The 16392-nt window shown below is 34.9% G+C and overlaps 1 protein-coding gene across 1 annotated transcript in view; it reads left to right on the top strand.

Moving 5' to 3' along the window:
• LOC126457441 (protein takeout-like) overlaps positions 1 to 9996 on the top strand; it is a 61908-nt gene extending 51912 nt beyond the window's left edge. The window contains exon 6 of the mRNA XM_050093723.1: positions 9598 to 9996. Within this exon, the coding sequence (XP_049949680.1) occupies positions 9598 to 9752 (155 nt within the window). The 3' untranslated portion in view covers positions 9753 to 9996. The remainder of the gene's footprint in view (positions 1 to 9597) is intronic.
• Positions 9997 to 16392: the final 6396 nt, after the last annotated feature.

Here is a 16392-nt window from a genome sequence, read left to right on the forward strand (position 1 = left end):
ATTCTCACACAATTTGTCTGCTACTAATGTGCGGATTAGCCGCGACAGCAGCTAAAACACCTACTTGGGCATCATCATTCGTTGCAGATCGTGGCTGACGTTTCACATGTGGCTGTACACTTCCTGTTTCCATAAAGAATGTAACTATCCTGCAAACGGTCCGGACACTTAGATGATGTCAACTAGGATACCGAGCGGCATAAATAGCACATGCCCGATGGGCATTTTGATCACAATAGCCATACATCAACAAGATATCAACTTTTTCCGCAGTTGGTAAATGGTCCATTTTAACACAGGTAATGTATCACGAAGCAAATACCGTCCACACTGGCGGAATGTTACATGATACTATGTACTTATACGTTTGTGACTATTACAGCGCCATCTATCACAAAGCGAAAAAAGTGGTCCAACTAAAACATTCATATTTCTTTATGTACTACACAAATATGTAATAAAAAATGGGGGTTCCCATTTTAAAAAACGCAGTTGATATCCGTTTTACCTATGGCAGCGCCATCTAGCGGGCCAACCATAGCACCATCTGGTTTCCCCCTTCAAGCTAGACGAGTTTCGTTCTTTGTAGTTTTTTCGTTTGATACTTATTTCGTGAGATATTTAGCCTGGTCACTATCAATGGACCACCCTGTATACAAAAATAACAACACTCTGAGATGCTGGTATCTTTTTTCATTTTTGCTGCAGGAGTTCTTCTTTGATGATATATTAATGAGGAGCCAATTTCTCATACTCATTCTTGGGTAGATTTTAATATGTACTTGTCCCATTCTTACTCACTTTCAAAATTTCATTTTTTCCACAAAAAAGAAAAAAAAATAGAATTTTTTAAATGATCCCCTTCTTTTATTAAAATGAAATGTAATAATCAACATCAGCAAACAATTTAGAATATTTCATTAACAAGAAAGATATGAGAAGCTGTTGATTCTATGTATTAAACATCACTAAAAATCTTATACCGGTATGTGCTATGCATTTCTCACATTTTCCTAAATCTGTTTTTATGAAGGGAACCCATTCCAATTAGATTAGATCAAGTGATTTTTTTTTTTTTTCATAGACCCACAGTGAGGATGTAGAGCATTTCGTAACACACAAAAAAGTAATTTTCATTGTTGTGTTGGAGGAGAGCCATTTGATAAATACAGTCAACGGCAAGATTAGCAGCAACTTTACTGAGAATTAGAGACAAATGCCATTAAAATGTGTAAACTCATACAATGATAACATAAAAATATATTTCAAATCTTACTTGATCACTACCATACACACAATCATCCTTACATTTAAACTCTAACATAAAATAATAAAATTAAGTCTATGAAAGTAAAAATAATACATCAGAAAATTGTGGCTGATATCACTTACCATACCAACTGCTGAGACAGTTGACCTAAAACAAAATAGAATTCCCTCCCTCCCAATTTATGCAGGACATTAAACATCATATTTATCTATTTATGGATTTTTAGTTCTTATTACAACTGTCTTAATAGAAAACACATTTCATATTTATTTTGTGCCTCTAACATGTAATTTTACTTGCATGTGCATAGTCAATAAAATATGAATTACAGCATTATGTTTTGCTAATTGTGAACTTCATCTCTTCTTTCACTAGCACAATGGTTTCTAGCAGATACATGGCAAAAACTAAGAGAATATTGAAACTGGTAAATACGCTTTTAGAAAAATCTTCCTTGTTTCACTTTCATTATGAACCTCAAATCTGTCTTCTACAGCATGGAAACATTTTTCGTATTAGCATGGCATGTCCCACTCCACAGTACTGTTTCATAAGACAAAAAGGGATATACTCGTCCAAAATACACATTCCCTAGGGAACAGTGGTAATCTCTGTACTGCATACAGACTGGAGAGACAAGGCCAACTTGTTGCTTCCATAAATGTCAATCATCTATTATGTTGTTGTTGTGGTCTTCAGTCCTGAGACTGGTTTGATGCAGCTCTCCATGCTACTCTATCCTGTGCAAGCTTCTTCATCTCCCCGTACCTACTGCAACCTACATCCTTCTGAATCTGTTTAGTGTATTCATCTCTTGGTCTCCCTCTATGATTTTTACCCTCCACACTGCCTTCCAATACTAAACTGGTGATCCCTTGATGCCTCAGAGCATGTCCTACCAACCGATCCCTTCTTCTAGTCAAGTTGTGCCACAAACTTCTCCCCAATCCTATTCAGAACCTCATTAGTTATGTGATCTACCCATCTAATCTTCAGCATTCTTCTGTAGCACCACATTTCGAAAGCTTCTATTCTCTTCTTGTCCAAACTATTTATCGTCCATGTTTCACTTCCACACATGGCTACACTCCATGCAAATACTTTCAGAAACGACTTCCTGACACTTAAATCTATACTCCATGTTAACAAAATTCTCTTTTTCAGAAACACTTTCCTTGCCATTGCCAGTTACATTTTATATCCTCTCTACTTCGACCATCATCAGTTTTTTGCTCCCCACATGTATGCAGCCAAAAACTTAGATTCTGAAAAAGTTTTTGGCAGAATCTCATGATTCACAATATTTTCTCTGTCTGGACCACTCAGTTCAAGGTGAATATTATTTGTTTTTCTACATTAACTTTTAAATTGTCTCTTCCAAAGTGAACTTGTCTTTTTAATAAAGTTTTGAATAATTCAAAATTCAATTCAATTCAGTTCAAAGGTTACTGCCTGCACAACAGATACCAGATGTGTCATCGGCATACGTAGTAATCAGAAGCTTATTATCTATAAAATCTGGGAAATCATTTACATAGCATATGAACAGAAATTGGCCTAAAATGAAGCCCTGAGGGACACCTTTAAGGAAACTGCTTAAGACTATCATAAGTTTAAATTTCTTCAACAGAAATAGGGTAATTTTATCCAATCCTGCCCCCCACCCCCCCTTTAAAAAAAAACTATCAATAAGCTACAGAATGTCTCCACTGCATACTGCAGGTGGTATATTGCAGTTCTTATTTACAGCTGTCCAACAAGACTTTGAAATATTATCTGAGGTTCCTACCTGTTGTGATTCTTTGTGCCTTTAATCTCCTGACATCTTTGTGAAACTGGTATTTGTACCACTTTTAGGGTTCTTTATCTTACTCAAAGAGTTCATCAATCTGTGCAGGCTATACATGTTTTCCATTTTTCCTTTCATATTTTTTTTATTTTAACATATAATGGTACAGGCTTTGATTTTAAATGTGGTTTTATAAAAAATATTACCGTTTTAGTGGGATGTTACTATTTAAAGAGTCCAAACAGTTCTAAGAATTTTTTCCATTTATTTTCGGCCCCGATGGTAGTAGCTACTGATTTCCAATATTCCTGACTTGAAGAATGTCTTAACATGTAGTTTGCAGATAGTATTCCCTTGTGCTTATTCATTTTTCTACGTCTGAATTACGTATTTTAGCATGCACTGACTCAAATGATCTGAGAATGGATCATTTTTGTTATAACATGAGTTACTGTACTACTATGAGAGTGAATCAAATATAAGTTAGAATTTTTTTATAATTTCATTTACACTTCGGAAAAATTCATACAAATAAACTGACTTTTCTACATACCAGCAAACAGCCAGTTTCTTGGTCCTGTTTTCACTAAATAAACGTGGCTGTGACAGCAGCCAGTTGCACATGGACATGTCGATGGCAATGTCATTGGTGAATCTGTTTTCTCTGATTGCTTCCTTTAGTGGTCCAAACAAATGAAAATTTCAGGGCAATAAGTCTGGACTGTAGGAAGAATGTTCGTGTCATCCAGAATAGCTCCTGAATTTTTTGTCGAGTTCAGGCAGTTGTATGGGGTCGAGAGTTGTCACAAAGCCTGACCACATCCTGGACTGGAAATGTGTGCCTTTTCTGATGATAGTATACTTTGTTTGTTTGAAAAGTTGGTAACAGTATGCATCAGTCACAGTACAATATTTTTGAAGAAAAACAATGATAACAAGACACATAAAATCAAAAAGACTGGTGCAAGAACGTTCTCTGTGGAAAGACAGCTTCTGGTTTTGATGCGTGCAGATTCATCCTTTTTGTACCAGTCCATGCTGCTCTTTGTCGATTCCCGACTGTAGTGATGCACCCACGTTTCATTGCATTTCAAAGTCTGTTGCAAAAAGTTTCCCCTTCAGTTTGGTAATGTGTGAATAGAAGTCTGCACACATTCAAGACAGTAAAATTTGTGCTCTGTGCCTACCTTCTGAGCACCTTCCAAAATCCAAGATTGCCAGTGATGATTTCCTGAGCGCTACCATAGCTTGTCCCAACATCATTAGCAATTTCAGCAACTGATATTTGACAATCGTCTTCAATAAACTGTCTAACAATGCTAATATTCTCCTCAGTCTACAGGTCTTCAGGTGATGTCGATGAGATACATTCTCAACCATTTTCTCGTCCTCACAAACTTTTTGTGTCTGGTGTACGCTTGACTCTTTTTGAGATGGTTGTCCCCAAACTGTGCTGCTTTTCAAAATATCAGATGGGTTTACACCTTCTGCTGTGAGAAACTTTATAATAATAACTTGCACACCAGATGATAGTACTACTTGCTCTGACACTGTGATTCTGACTAAACAAATGGTGTGACAATGTTCTAGATGCAGAGAACAATCCCTAGAAAAGAAAGCAACAATGAGCAGAGATCACGCTGCTCTCTGTTTACAAAAAGGGGCATACAAAAATAATAGAGGTTTATACCTAATTCACTACTAATTTACTGTTCTAGTGGGTCCTAGTCCGAGCAGATCTTTGGCCCCTTAAGATAGGATACACCTATAAAATGTTTGCTTTCCTGACGATCTGGTAAAGTTTAATGTTCAGATCTTCAAATATCTGAAGATTTACACTTCTATGACTTCACAATAATTTACTCAAATTTACACACACACACACACACACACACACACACACACACACACACAGGGACAGGGTAAATTTGTCAGCACAAAATCTGTTCAACTACAGCACTTTTGTGTTGGTTATGAGCTTCATTTTCATTGATTAAACAGCAAAACTGCCATCTTTATTACATGCTCTACATGCCACCTTTATTATATGCTCTACAATTAAGACACTGCTAGGTTATATACTTCTAATTTGAAAAAAATAAATGTTACCTATTGATTTCTGGTGCTTTGTAAAAACTATTAAAACTGAGCCAGTCCTGTGATAAATTATTCAAAAAAATCTGTTTTGTTTTGTAAGTCTTGTATATTATAATGCAAAAATGGTAGATCACTCTCATGTGAATATTTCTGTCCGAGGCATATACGAGTAATGTGCCATACACTGGCATGGTCTAGTATGGCCTTGTGGAATGTTTACTTGTCACAAAAAACACCATAACCCTTGTGCTGCAGGTGTATTGCTTCACTGACATGGCATTTCATGATTACTTCTCCCAAGAATTAATAATTTTTGTCTCATAGGAATAGCATCTGCAGCATGACATTGTACATTCAATTTACTATTTCTAAAATTCAACTGTGTATTAATCTAAAATCCATGTTATTACTATGACCTATCCTCATCTGTTGAGATGTAGCAATGTGGAATCTTCTCCCTGTCCTACTTATATCGACAAAAGTTATACAAAATATATGCAGGAGATTTAAAAGTATATCTCCATTTGCAATTTGCACCTCTATTTACACATGACCAATCTGGTAATTCATGACAATGTGGAACAGAGATGATGATTACATTTAAGCTTCTCAACTCGTACAGTCTTCTTTTGAGAGAGATCACTAGGTCTTTTGTTTCATTTCATGCTACTTTATTAGAGCCTGCTAAGAACACATGAATGTCTTTGCACATTGAAGCTGTTATTACACATGATTCATAGAAGTTGCTGTGGGAAATGTTGTGCCTGGTTTCATTACCTGTTATTGCTGGTTGATACTTACTCATTTTTTTTCCTATTAGCACTTTCCTGCTGCACAACAACAGTTCCCTTTGTCTTTCTTGTTCGTACGAGCTCATAATGCATTGTAGGAAATTCTCAATATTGGTTCACCATCAGTGACCTGACTCACAGTGGATCTGTTATTTTTCTGAGGTAGAAAATGGCTGTCGTACTTTGTTTTCAGTGTCCTTTTTCTTCCCATGTAGTTTGATATCATTCGTTGCACTATCAGTGACTATAATTTTCTTCTTGCATGATTTTCTTCTTGTATCTAACTTTTGTCCACCTATAGGCAAGAGATGCGATACTTCACAGACTTTGTATTGTACTCAGCTCATGTTTTCCTACATGGAGACTGTTTTCAGTGCACTGATTATAAACTGTATGCGTGACACACGTTAGCTAAATTTGTGATTTCATCCTCACAGTTTGTACACAAGACTGGTAAGCCAGCAGTTAACTTGATGAATGTACAGAAATTCATATGCCATTCATTTACATACTCATAGCGCACCTTCCATTGACGTATACAATTTGGAGGTGGTTTATGACCATTTCATTCTATGTGAGTGGCAATGTCACAGTAAAATGCTGACTTTCATTCATCAAAAATTTTATCTCCTCATTTTCAGCCATCCATCCTTCCATGAATACATATACCTTAAATGAAAGATTGTGGGATGTTTGGGAAGTGCACACCCATGGGCACCATATCAGCTAATTTATTTCCATAAATTCCTCCGTGGCACGTACAGAACATTTGCCTACCATTTGACATTACTCATGGAGATGAGGAGGAAACATGTGGCTTGAGGAATGTTATGATTACAGCGAGGATTGGCTTACACTCAATAATCAAATTAATGTAGATAATAACAGAAAACTGATAAGAAAAAGGAGTATACCTATTCATTAAATTTTAAAGAAAACATTGCTTTTATCTCCTAACTGTAAAACACACTGACAATACCTGTTCTGATCAGGTGTAACATTCTCAATAAATCCATTTATCCATTCTGGGACCTTTTATCAAGCCAAGGCCAGGTCAACACTAGTACTGGGTCAACACTAGTTAAGTACATCTTCAAGCATGCACAGAACCAACCGTACTATTACAAAGACTACTATTACATTGAGGTTGCCACTCCCAAAGGCATTTTAAAGCTACTGCCAACTCAGTGTACCCCTTCTGTCTGCATCTAGTGTTTATCACATGGGCAAATGTGATAATGTTTTTCAAAGTGTTTGCAAATCATGGAACTGAGGTTGGACATGGAAACCAATCTGGTATTTACCTCGTTGGATGTGGAAAACTGCCTAAAACCTACATCCAGGCTAGCTGACACACTGGGCCCCATGTCATGGAAGTACAGGGTGGTTACACCTGAAGTTTCACTGTTGAGCCAGTCAAGAGAGAAAACTATTTACAATATGAGTACCAAACTTTCTAGAAATTATGTTCAGAATGTGCACTGCAGCATTTGCATTGTTAGTAGTGTTAGTGCCACCACTCACTGTTAGGCATTGGTAAATGTATGGCGACATAGGGTTGAAACAAGAATCAGTGTGCGTTACATTTGCAGTCAGTCAACATGGGTCTCATTCTAAAGTTCGACTTAAATGGCTAACTGTCAATTTGGTAATTACTCCTCGAATATGCTGATGTAACCAACTTCACCAAAAATTGTTAAAGTTACTGTTGTTGTGGCTGAGAATGCTGCGCGTAATGTGTGATTCTCAAGCAGTGGATGACAGCTGTAAATCCCATGGTCCACCATTTGAAAAGTGCTACGAACAATCTCTAGTGTGGTTCCAGGCTGCCCTGGATGCAAATGGTCATCACACTGAGCAACTTTTGTAAGCTGTAACATACACGTGGCACACAGTGGAAACTAAAATGTGCTTCTGGCAAAGGTTTAGTTGTTATTTCTCTTCTGCCCGTCTTTATGAATGTTTCCATGAAGTTTTGTAGTCCTGTGGGGGCTCTCTGAAGTAGAGAAAGTTTAACTGTAACCACGCTGCATAGAAAATGAGGACTGGCATGGTTAATCAACTACCAGTTCCAAAAACCTTGGGATCATCAAACCTGAACACAGCCACTTGCTGGGCTATCTGGGCATATCTCAATAAAATGAACAAAAAAATTGTATCGAAAGACAACTATTCTCTCTATCTTCACAAAGGAGGATTTTAAAAGAAGTAACAACTTTCACTGTGCCGAGATATTATAATACATGTAACATTCTTATACTTGTATATTTGAAGTTATTGTAATTAAATTGCTTTAGTCAGAAACATAAGAGCAGTACTTCTTAACTTGTTGATTGTCATGCCATCACAAAGTTTAAGTCAGACTCCAAATGTCATGTGATTATCTGGTTTCATGCTACTTACAAACTGAAATGCTTTCATTCTCAATAGCTCCAAAAGACTGGAAGTAAGTGATTCACCTTGACACCAGCCCACAAGCAAATTTCATAATTAACACAGAAACAAAATGTGACACACAAATTATTAGCCTTTATGATCATTTTATCAGTACAATGATGACTGTTAGTGTGTTAAGTATCAGCTCATGTGATACTGTTTCAACTTAGTTACACTTAAATTCTGCAAAAAGCAATGTTTTTATTTATTTTCTTAATTCATTCCATGTCTGTAAGCGTTCTCCCCTTTGTGAAATCTGTATGACAGATTAAACATTTTTTCATCTATTTGCTTCATCCTTATCCTTGTCTGATAACATTCTCACAAAGGACATTCCTGACAACTAATGTGAAATTTCTGCACTTTTACGGAAGTCAGTTTCCTCTTCCCTTTTTATTCCACACCCCTCTATAAATTCTGCCTTTCTTCCAATTCCATTAATATAATTCCACTATCTAATCAGTAACAAATTCTGTTTCCTTTCACAGAGGTATTTTAAAAGCACCATTATTTCTTCTTCCTATGAATAAACTATTCAGATGAAGCTTTCAACATTTTGGTACAAAAAAATTATTGTATCCCACTGAGTTAATTCAGACACTTCTCACTGTACTCCTATACAAACTATAAGAAATATAATCTAAGCAATTTACATGGTATAATTAAATAATACTGACAGTTACTGTGACTTAGCACAGTACTTTTTAGCTTAATTAATGTTACAAACACCAGCTTAATTATTGCAGATATTTTTAATGACAGTATGTACAATCAATTTTGAGAAATATTTGTTTTTTCAGACCATTACATTTGAGACATTTCTCACTCATCTTCTGTATGTGTTGCCTGAGAATAAGTGATGAAAAGTTCAAAATTAGCAATGGGAATTAATAAACATACTCTTTACAACTGTTTATAGCCATAATTGAGTTAAGATTTCTTTAATTCATACTTGCATTATATTTTCTACACGGGTTGGTAATATCTGTAATTTCCAGCTTTCAAACAAAATAGTGTTTTCCTCTATGGATTCCATTGAAAGGAAATCACAGAGAGAACACACTTTTCTAGATGAGAAAATACGAAGTCAATAGGAAACTATAATATATACATGTGCAAGACACTTCAGATGTCTTTGACTAGTATATTATACTATGCCATACAGTACAATACAATTATAAATGTAATCATACTCTGCCTTTTCTTTTTTGCAGACGAGAACATGAATAAATTCCTAAATGAAAACTGGAAGGAAATTTTTGCTGAATTAAAGCCTACCCTAGAAACTGCCCTCAGTCGTATATTCCTGAATATTTCAAGAGGAGTATTTCTGAAAGTACCATTTGATGAAATGTTCCCTAAAAAGTGAAAAGTCAGAAGGTTTTCAAGACATGTACAGATGTTCTATACCGGCATTAGAAAGAGGCAATAAATATCTCTTAATTAAAAAAAAAATTTGAGAAAGTGAATTACATTCTACCTTCAGCAACACAACATGAATCTCATGTTCTATGACTGAACACTACAAAATTTCACCACATTAACCTCCCAGAAATTTAATTTTTTATATAAATTTTGTATAAAATAAATTATTACTTATACTGAAAACTGAAGCTGTGTTTAAATTGTAAGAAGAATTAATAATTTGTTGGAAAATATATTGTTTCTGGCAGGAATATCAGCATGTATGTAACCCAATCATATCAGAATTTCTCATAGTGAAATATAGCACTAGTAACACCATCACGATGTGTCAAGATGCCACGTACAAGGACTGTTGGCGAGTGAGAGCTTTCCTCATTCTTTTATGGTGCAACTGAGAAGAAATCTGTCTGAAATTTCTCTTATACACATATGTCATTATACAGTAATAGTTTGGTACACCAATCATTTCCCTCTATTCAGTGATTCCCATATTTCTGGTGTTCTAGTATTTCAATGTTTATTTTCCTCACTTTCTCTCCTGCTATGTCTCCCATGACCTGGGATCTTGTGTGATGTTTACACTACTTTGCTGAAAAGGTAGGAAGATTAGAGTCTGACATCCCATTAACAATGTTGTTGTTAGACAGAGCATACAATCATATAGAAAACTGGCTCTAACTTTGTCAAATAATCAATCCTAATATTTAACTAATTTGATTTAGGGAAATTAACACTGCATCACCCCACTTCCTTCAACCCATTTCTCACCTCTTTTTCTCAGCAAAAGACCTAAGGTAACAACAACTAGCTTTTTCCTTCTTTTCTTTTGTCAGTATCCACCTAGGACCTTTTGGTGAACAGTACAAAATTTTACTCTGGTTTCACTTTGAAGATGATTGTTGTCATACAAGTATTTCAGAAAAGTCAGCTACCCATCATCATCTACCTACAATGTAGTAATGTAAGACTGAAGCTACTTCTATAATTATATAATTCATATAAGATTTTACAGCTCAATGTGAAAATAAATGATACAATTTGTAACAAATCCTGAAGAGCAAACAAGAACATCAGACAAATCAATACAAAATAAGCTTTTAATTTCTATATGATAATGTTACACCAAGATGAAATTAACATCATATTTCATCTATAATTTCAACTCATTTTCTCAGTTGCATTCATAGAGCTACATAACAATTATGAACAGCTATCAAGTCTGCTGTAACTATAGGTAGCAGCAGAATCAGCACAAAATCTTTAAATCATTCTATATTAATGTATCACTGCTTCTTTCCTCTTAGCTGTCACGAGGAACCAACAAGGAAATGAATGTGTAGAATACAAATATAATTGTAACAGTTCCTGAGCAGGTTATTTTACACAAATATAATCAACTTCATAAAGTATTAAAATTAACATGGTCCATGCAACACTGTATGCAACAAAGATATTTTTATACTAAAACTACCACAGGTTTCTTTAGTAGTGGAGGTAAAAATCATAAAATGTCATTGTATTACAACAAAACTAATGGATTCAACAATCATAAAACAATAACTGCTCTTCTTACTGGGCCAAATTGACCTTGACAACTTTTCTACTTCACGATGCAGCTGTCCTATTCCCTTGATTTGGCTAATGAAGCAATTTCTGAATCTGATATTTAGTGCCTTTTTATATTATTATCTATAGTGCCATCTGCCAAGTAAAAATTCTTTCAATATTTATTTAAGAATAAAATAATAACCAAAGCTTCTAGGACTGTTGGGTGAAGAAGCAAAGTGGCATCAACTGAAATCAAGATTTTTCAATAGTTATGTGAACTGTAGTCATTCTTAAAAATGTTGAGTATCGCTTAAATAATGATTCAGTATCTTTCATAATTTCAGCACACTATTCTTTCCAGAAAATATGATTGCCAGCTTGCAATTTTCATGTCTCAACTATATTTACACATCCTTCTACATTTCTTCTTCAGATGCAGCTGTTAAAGATGCAGTTACATAGTGTTGGTGGCTGAGATGCTCTCTATGCATTCAGCTGCCTACATTTATAAGGATTTCTTTATTTGTCACCCTTTAGACATGTTTCTGTGCCAAAACATGATTTGTGTCTTTGGTGTAAATGCTGTAGATATTGACAGGTGACAGTAGTTTTGTACAGTATAACATCACGTGTTAGTGGTGACTGCTTCTGTTGCTTGTAATAATGATGATGATGATGATGATGCTGATGATGATGATGATGTGAGAGAAGCAAAAGAATGAAACCTCATGGTGGCACTTAGTTTATTCTATTCAACCAGGGGAAGAAAAATATCACATACTCTCATTTCATTGGAAATCTTTGACAAATTCACAATTTAAGCTAATTCACTTCCACAGTCTGATTATACATTTGTTGGTGAAATGCTGATGAAGAAAATTTCCATCAAAAGGATTTGAAGCAACTACCTCCAAGTCATTAGTGTGCAACAGCAATGTTGATTACAGGGAAAGGAAAATAATTTTGAAAGCAAGCAGTCACAAAAGGTCAGAATTTTAATATCTTTACAAGGATTTACATTTGTGAATATTACCAATCTATCAGTTTCATTAGTCACAGTCAAAAATTCCTAACGTGGATTCTTTACAGAAGAATGGAACAACTGGTAGGAGGTGACCTCACGGGAAGATCAGTTTGGATTCCTGAAAAATACAAGAACACTCGAAGCAATACTGACCTTACAATTTCCCTTCGAAGATAAAGGCCAACTTACATTTATAGCATTTGTAGGTTTAAACATGGTATTTGACAATGCTGACTGGAATGAAGGCTTTGAAATTTTGTAGGCAGTCAGGGTAAAATACAGGGGACAAAAGGTTATTTACGACTTGCACAGTAACCACACCGCAGTTATGTGAGTCAAGGGGCATGGAAGCGAAGCAGTGGTTGAGAGGAGACAGACAGGGTTGTAGCCTATCCCCAATGTTATTCAATCTGTACACTGAGCAAGCAGTAAAGGACACCAAAGAAAAATTTGAAACACAAAAAAACTTACTTCACTTTTGCACTTAAAATCATAGTGAATCTTTGGGAGAGAGAAATCAGTGAGTTGACATATTTTGGATCTTTTCATTCACTGATGTCCTATGGAACAAAGTTTTGGAGAAATAAATATTTAAGAAACAAAACATGCTCTAATAATAACATGAGGTGCTCACCCACGATCATCTTGTAGACATCTGTTTAAGGAGTTACGTATTCTGACTACTGCTTCACAGCATAATAATTCCCTCATGAAGTTTGTTGTAAATAATTCACTGCCGTTCAAAAGAAACAATGATGTACATAACCACAATACCAGAAGGAAAAATGACACTGATTACTTCATATTAAAGTTGACTTTAGCACAGAAAACGTTGCATAATGCAGTAGCTAAAATTTTTGATCAATTACCCAGTGATATAAAATGTATAAGCAACGCCAAAGAAATTTAAAAATAAAACTGAAAAAGTTTCTCCTTGACAACTCCTCCTACTCCGCAGAAGAATTGCTATTTCTGTTATGTTTAAAATGTGTGGGATAGGAATTATTAACTCACATCTGTATATTTATTTTTAAAAAATTACAAATGTTCAGCATGTAGCCAAATTTACAAATTAATTTGCAATGTGAATGTAAAATTAATTCCACAGCATTATAATTTATTGTGCAAAATGATCCATGGAACATGAAAGTAACTAACAAAGATGGAATTAAAGTTCAGGAAGAAGAAATAAAAACTTTTAGGGTTTATCAATGACAGCAAAGGACTTGGAAGAGAAGTTGAACAGAATGGACAGTGTCTTGAAAGGAGGAAGAATAACACCAACAAAAGCAAAACAAGAGTAATGGAATGTAGTCTGGAATTAGATTACAAAATGAGACACTATAAGTAGGAAACAAGTTTTGCTATATGGGCAATAAGATAATTAATGATGGCCAAACTAGACAGGATATAAAATGTGACTGGCAATAGCGAGAGAAGCATTGCTAAAGAAGAGAACTTTGTTAATATCAGATACACATTTAGATGTTCGGAAGTCTTTTCTGAAGGTATTTGTCTGCACCATAACCATATATGGAAATGAAACAGAGCTCATAAACAGCTTAGGCATGAAGAGAACAGAAACCTTTGTAATATGGTGCTACAGAAAAATGCTGAAGATTAGATGGGTAGATCATGTAACTAATGAGAGGAGAAAAGAAATTTATGCCACAACTTGACTAAAAGAAAGGATTAGTTAATAGGACACATTCTGAGACATCAAGGGATCACCAATTTAGTACTGGAGGTAAGTAGGGAGGGGGGGGGGGGGAGGGAGATTGTAGAGAGAGAACAAGAGATGAACACAGTAAACAGATTTGAAAGGATGTAGATTGCAGTAGTTATTTGGAGATAAAAAAGCATGCACAGGATGGTGTAGTATGGAGAGCTGCATCAAATCAGTCTTCAGACAGAAAACAACAACAACAACATATATAGACTTACAAGAAGGGAAAATTAATGTATGTGATTCTATACTGCATTGCAACTACAGGAATTATAGTGGATTTCAGAATGTACTAGTTTCTATTATTAAAATTAAATTAATAGAGCTGACAGTGTACTAATAATCCAATCAGATTAAATAATTGTTCTTTGACTCAAACCCTACTTTTTAATACCATAATTTTTAGTCAATCAGTTTGTAAACTGCTGTAAGTATTAATAACATCTTTCATATGTTTAGCTACAAGCAAATGTCAAGGCTGTAAAATTCAAATTTCTTATAACAGATTGAGTGCTTGCATACATCTGTTTCTCTAATCTTGTCTACTTACAGAGTACTGTATTGCTAAAGATTCTGATATTATCACTAATCCAGAAGTATCGCAATGGATACCCCATAAGATGATGAATCTTATTAACTGCAATGATTAACATATGACAATCATTTTCAATAACCTTTTTCCACATACCCTTCCCCACACTCATACCCACATCCTACTCACACTAGTTCAAATTAAGTTAGATATCTAACTCACAATGATAAAGTATTTAACATGCATTATAATTCAGAATTAAAAATGCACCAATGCTGCACTAGTCAAGATATTATCAAATGCATACTACCTGCTGTACGGCTAACATCATATGCTGTAGAATTATCACTGAAGTTGGATTTGGTCTATCAAAATCAAAAATCACTTGCACGAGAGAACACAATTCATATATATATATATATTTGTTTTTCCATTCCCACAATACTTTTTTGTAGGTGAGGAACTTCCCATGTACAATGACTTTCCTGATATCTTAGCAGTTGATTATAAAAGCCAGAAGTAACTTCTTTAGGGCTCAAGAACTTTATTAGTAATAATTCCTTGGATGACAATAAAAAAATGAAAACTGAACTAAACCACCGAAAAATTTAGAAGACGTGATATGTTGACCTTTGAAAACTGAATTAGGTTTGTTAAAAACAAAACAGTGGTCATGTAAAACATGCAAATCCATCACTTTTAGTGTTTATCTGAGAATGTTCTCACAGCAAGATTGATCTTGCTGGTAATATACCATGAAAAGATAAATTTAAGAAATATGCATCACCCACTAACAGAATATGCACAGTTTTAGCAGTCAACCAGTGCATGTAGTAGAGTACCATGATTGGACAGAACAATAAAAAGCCACCGTTCATCATAAGGACTGCATAAACAGAGGCACAATCACTTCTTAAAGCTAACTGCCTACCGTTTAACCATTGAATACATGTTTACTGATGTGGTACACACATTGTGGATGACTCATTCAGTATTAAGAAATCTACTAATATTGAATGAAAGGATAGGAAGAGAGAGTTTCTAAAGTTGTTAATATTAACATGGGACTTCAGTCTATTACAATTTTCTCCATTAACATGCTTAAAAATTACATTCAAATATGTGAAAATGCACACTACAGTTGTATGAGCACATCTTTTATTAATGCAATGACAACAAAGAGTGTCGAGACAAAATGTGCAGAAAGCTGTTGTAATGTGTAACCACCTAACTACTTGCACAAGATTCTAGACTTTAAATGGATATTATTTGGATTACTGTTTAGCATTAGATTTAATATGCACTTTTAGGATGTGAATGACTACACTGGACTATTATATACCACAACGGTGTTATATTCCTAGACTGCAAATGTTACTTTGATAAAATACTTTTTAGTGAGCAGCAAATATGCTCATTTACTGGGGTTGGCTTTTTTAATTTAGTCAACAGCTGAAATGTGCAGTCTCTCAATTGTCACAGAAGAGCAAGATATGTTACAGATTCTCTCTCTCACTTCCTATAATCAGTCTGTCTCTTCCAGTAGAAATTGTGACTATAAAGGATTTTATTGTTATGCATGTTTGGGATTGTCTCATTGTGAATGAATAGCACTGAAATTTGAATCAGTAAAGTTACCCTAGAGCAGTCAATGACTGTTTCTGTTGTCATCAAGGCCTTATATTATTGCTGCTACATGACCCTACAGTTATCGTTCCAGACAAATTTGGAATATCATTACCTACAACAGGTTA

This window comes from Schistocerca serialis, chromosome 2 (genome assembly GCF_023864345.2).
Source record: "Schistocerca serialis cubense isolate TAMUIC-IGC-003099 chromosome 2, iqSchSeri2.2, whole genome shotgun sequence".
Classification (NCBI taxonomy): domain Eukaryota; kingdom Metazoa; phylum Arthropoda; class Insecta; order Orthoptera; family Acrididae; genus Schistocerca; species Schistocerca serialis.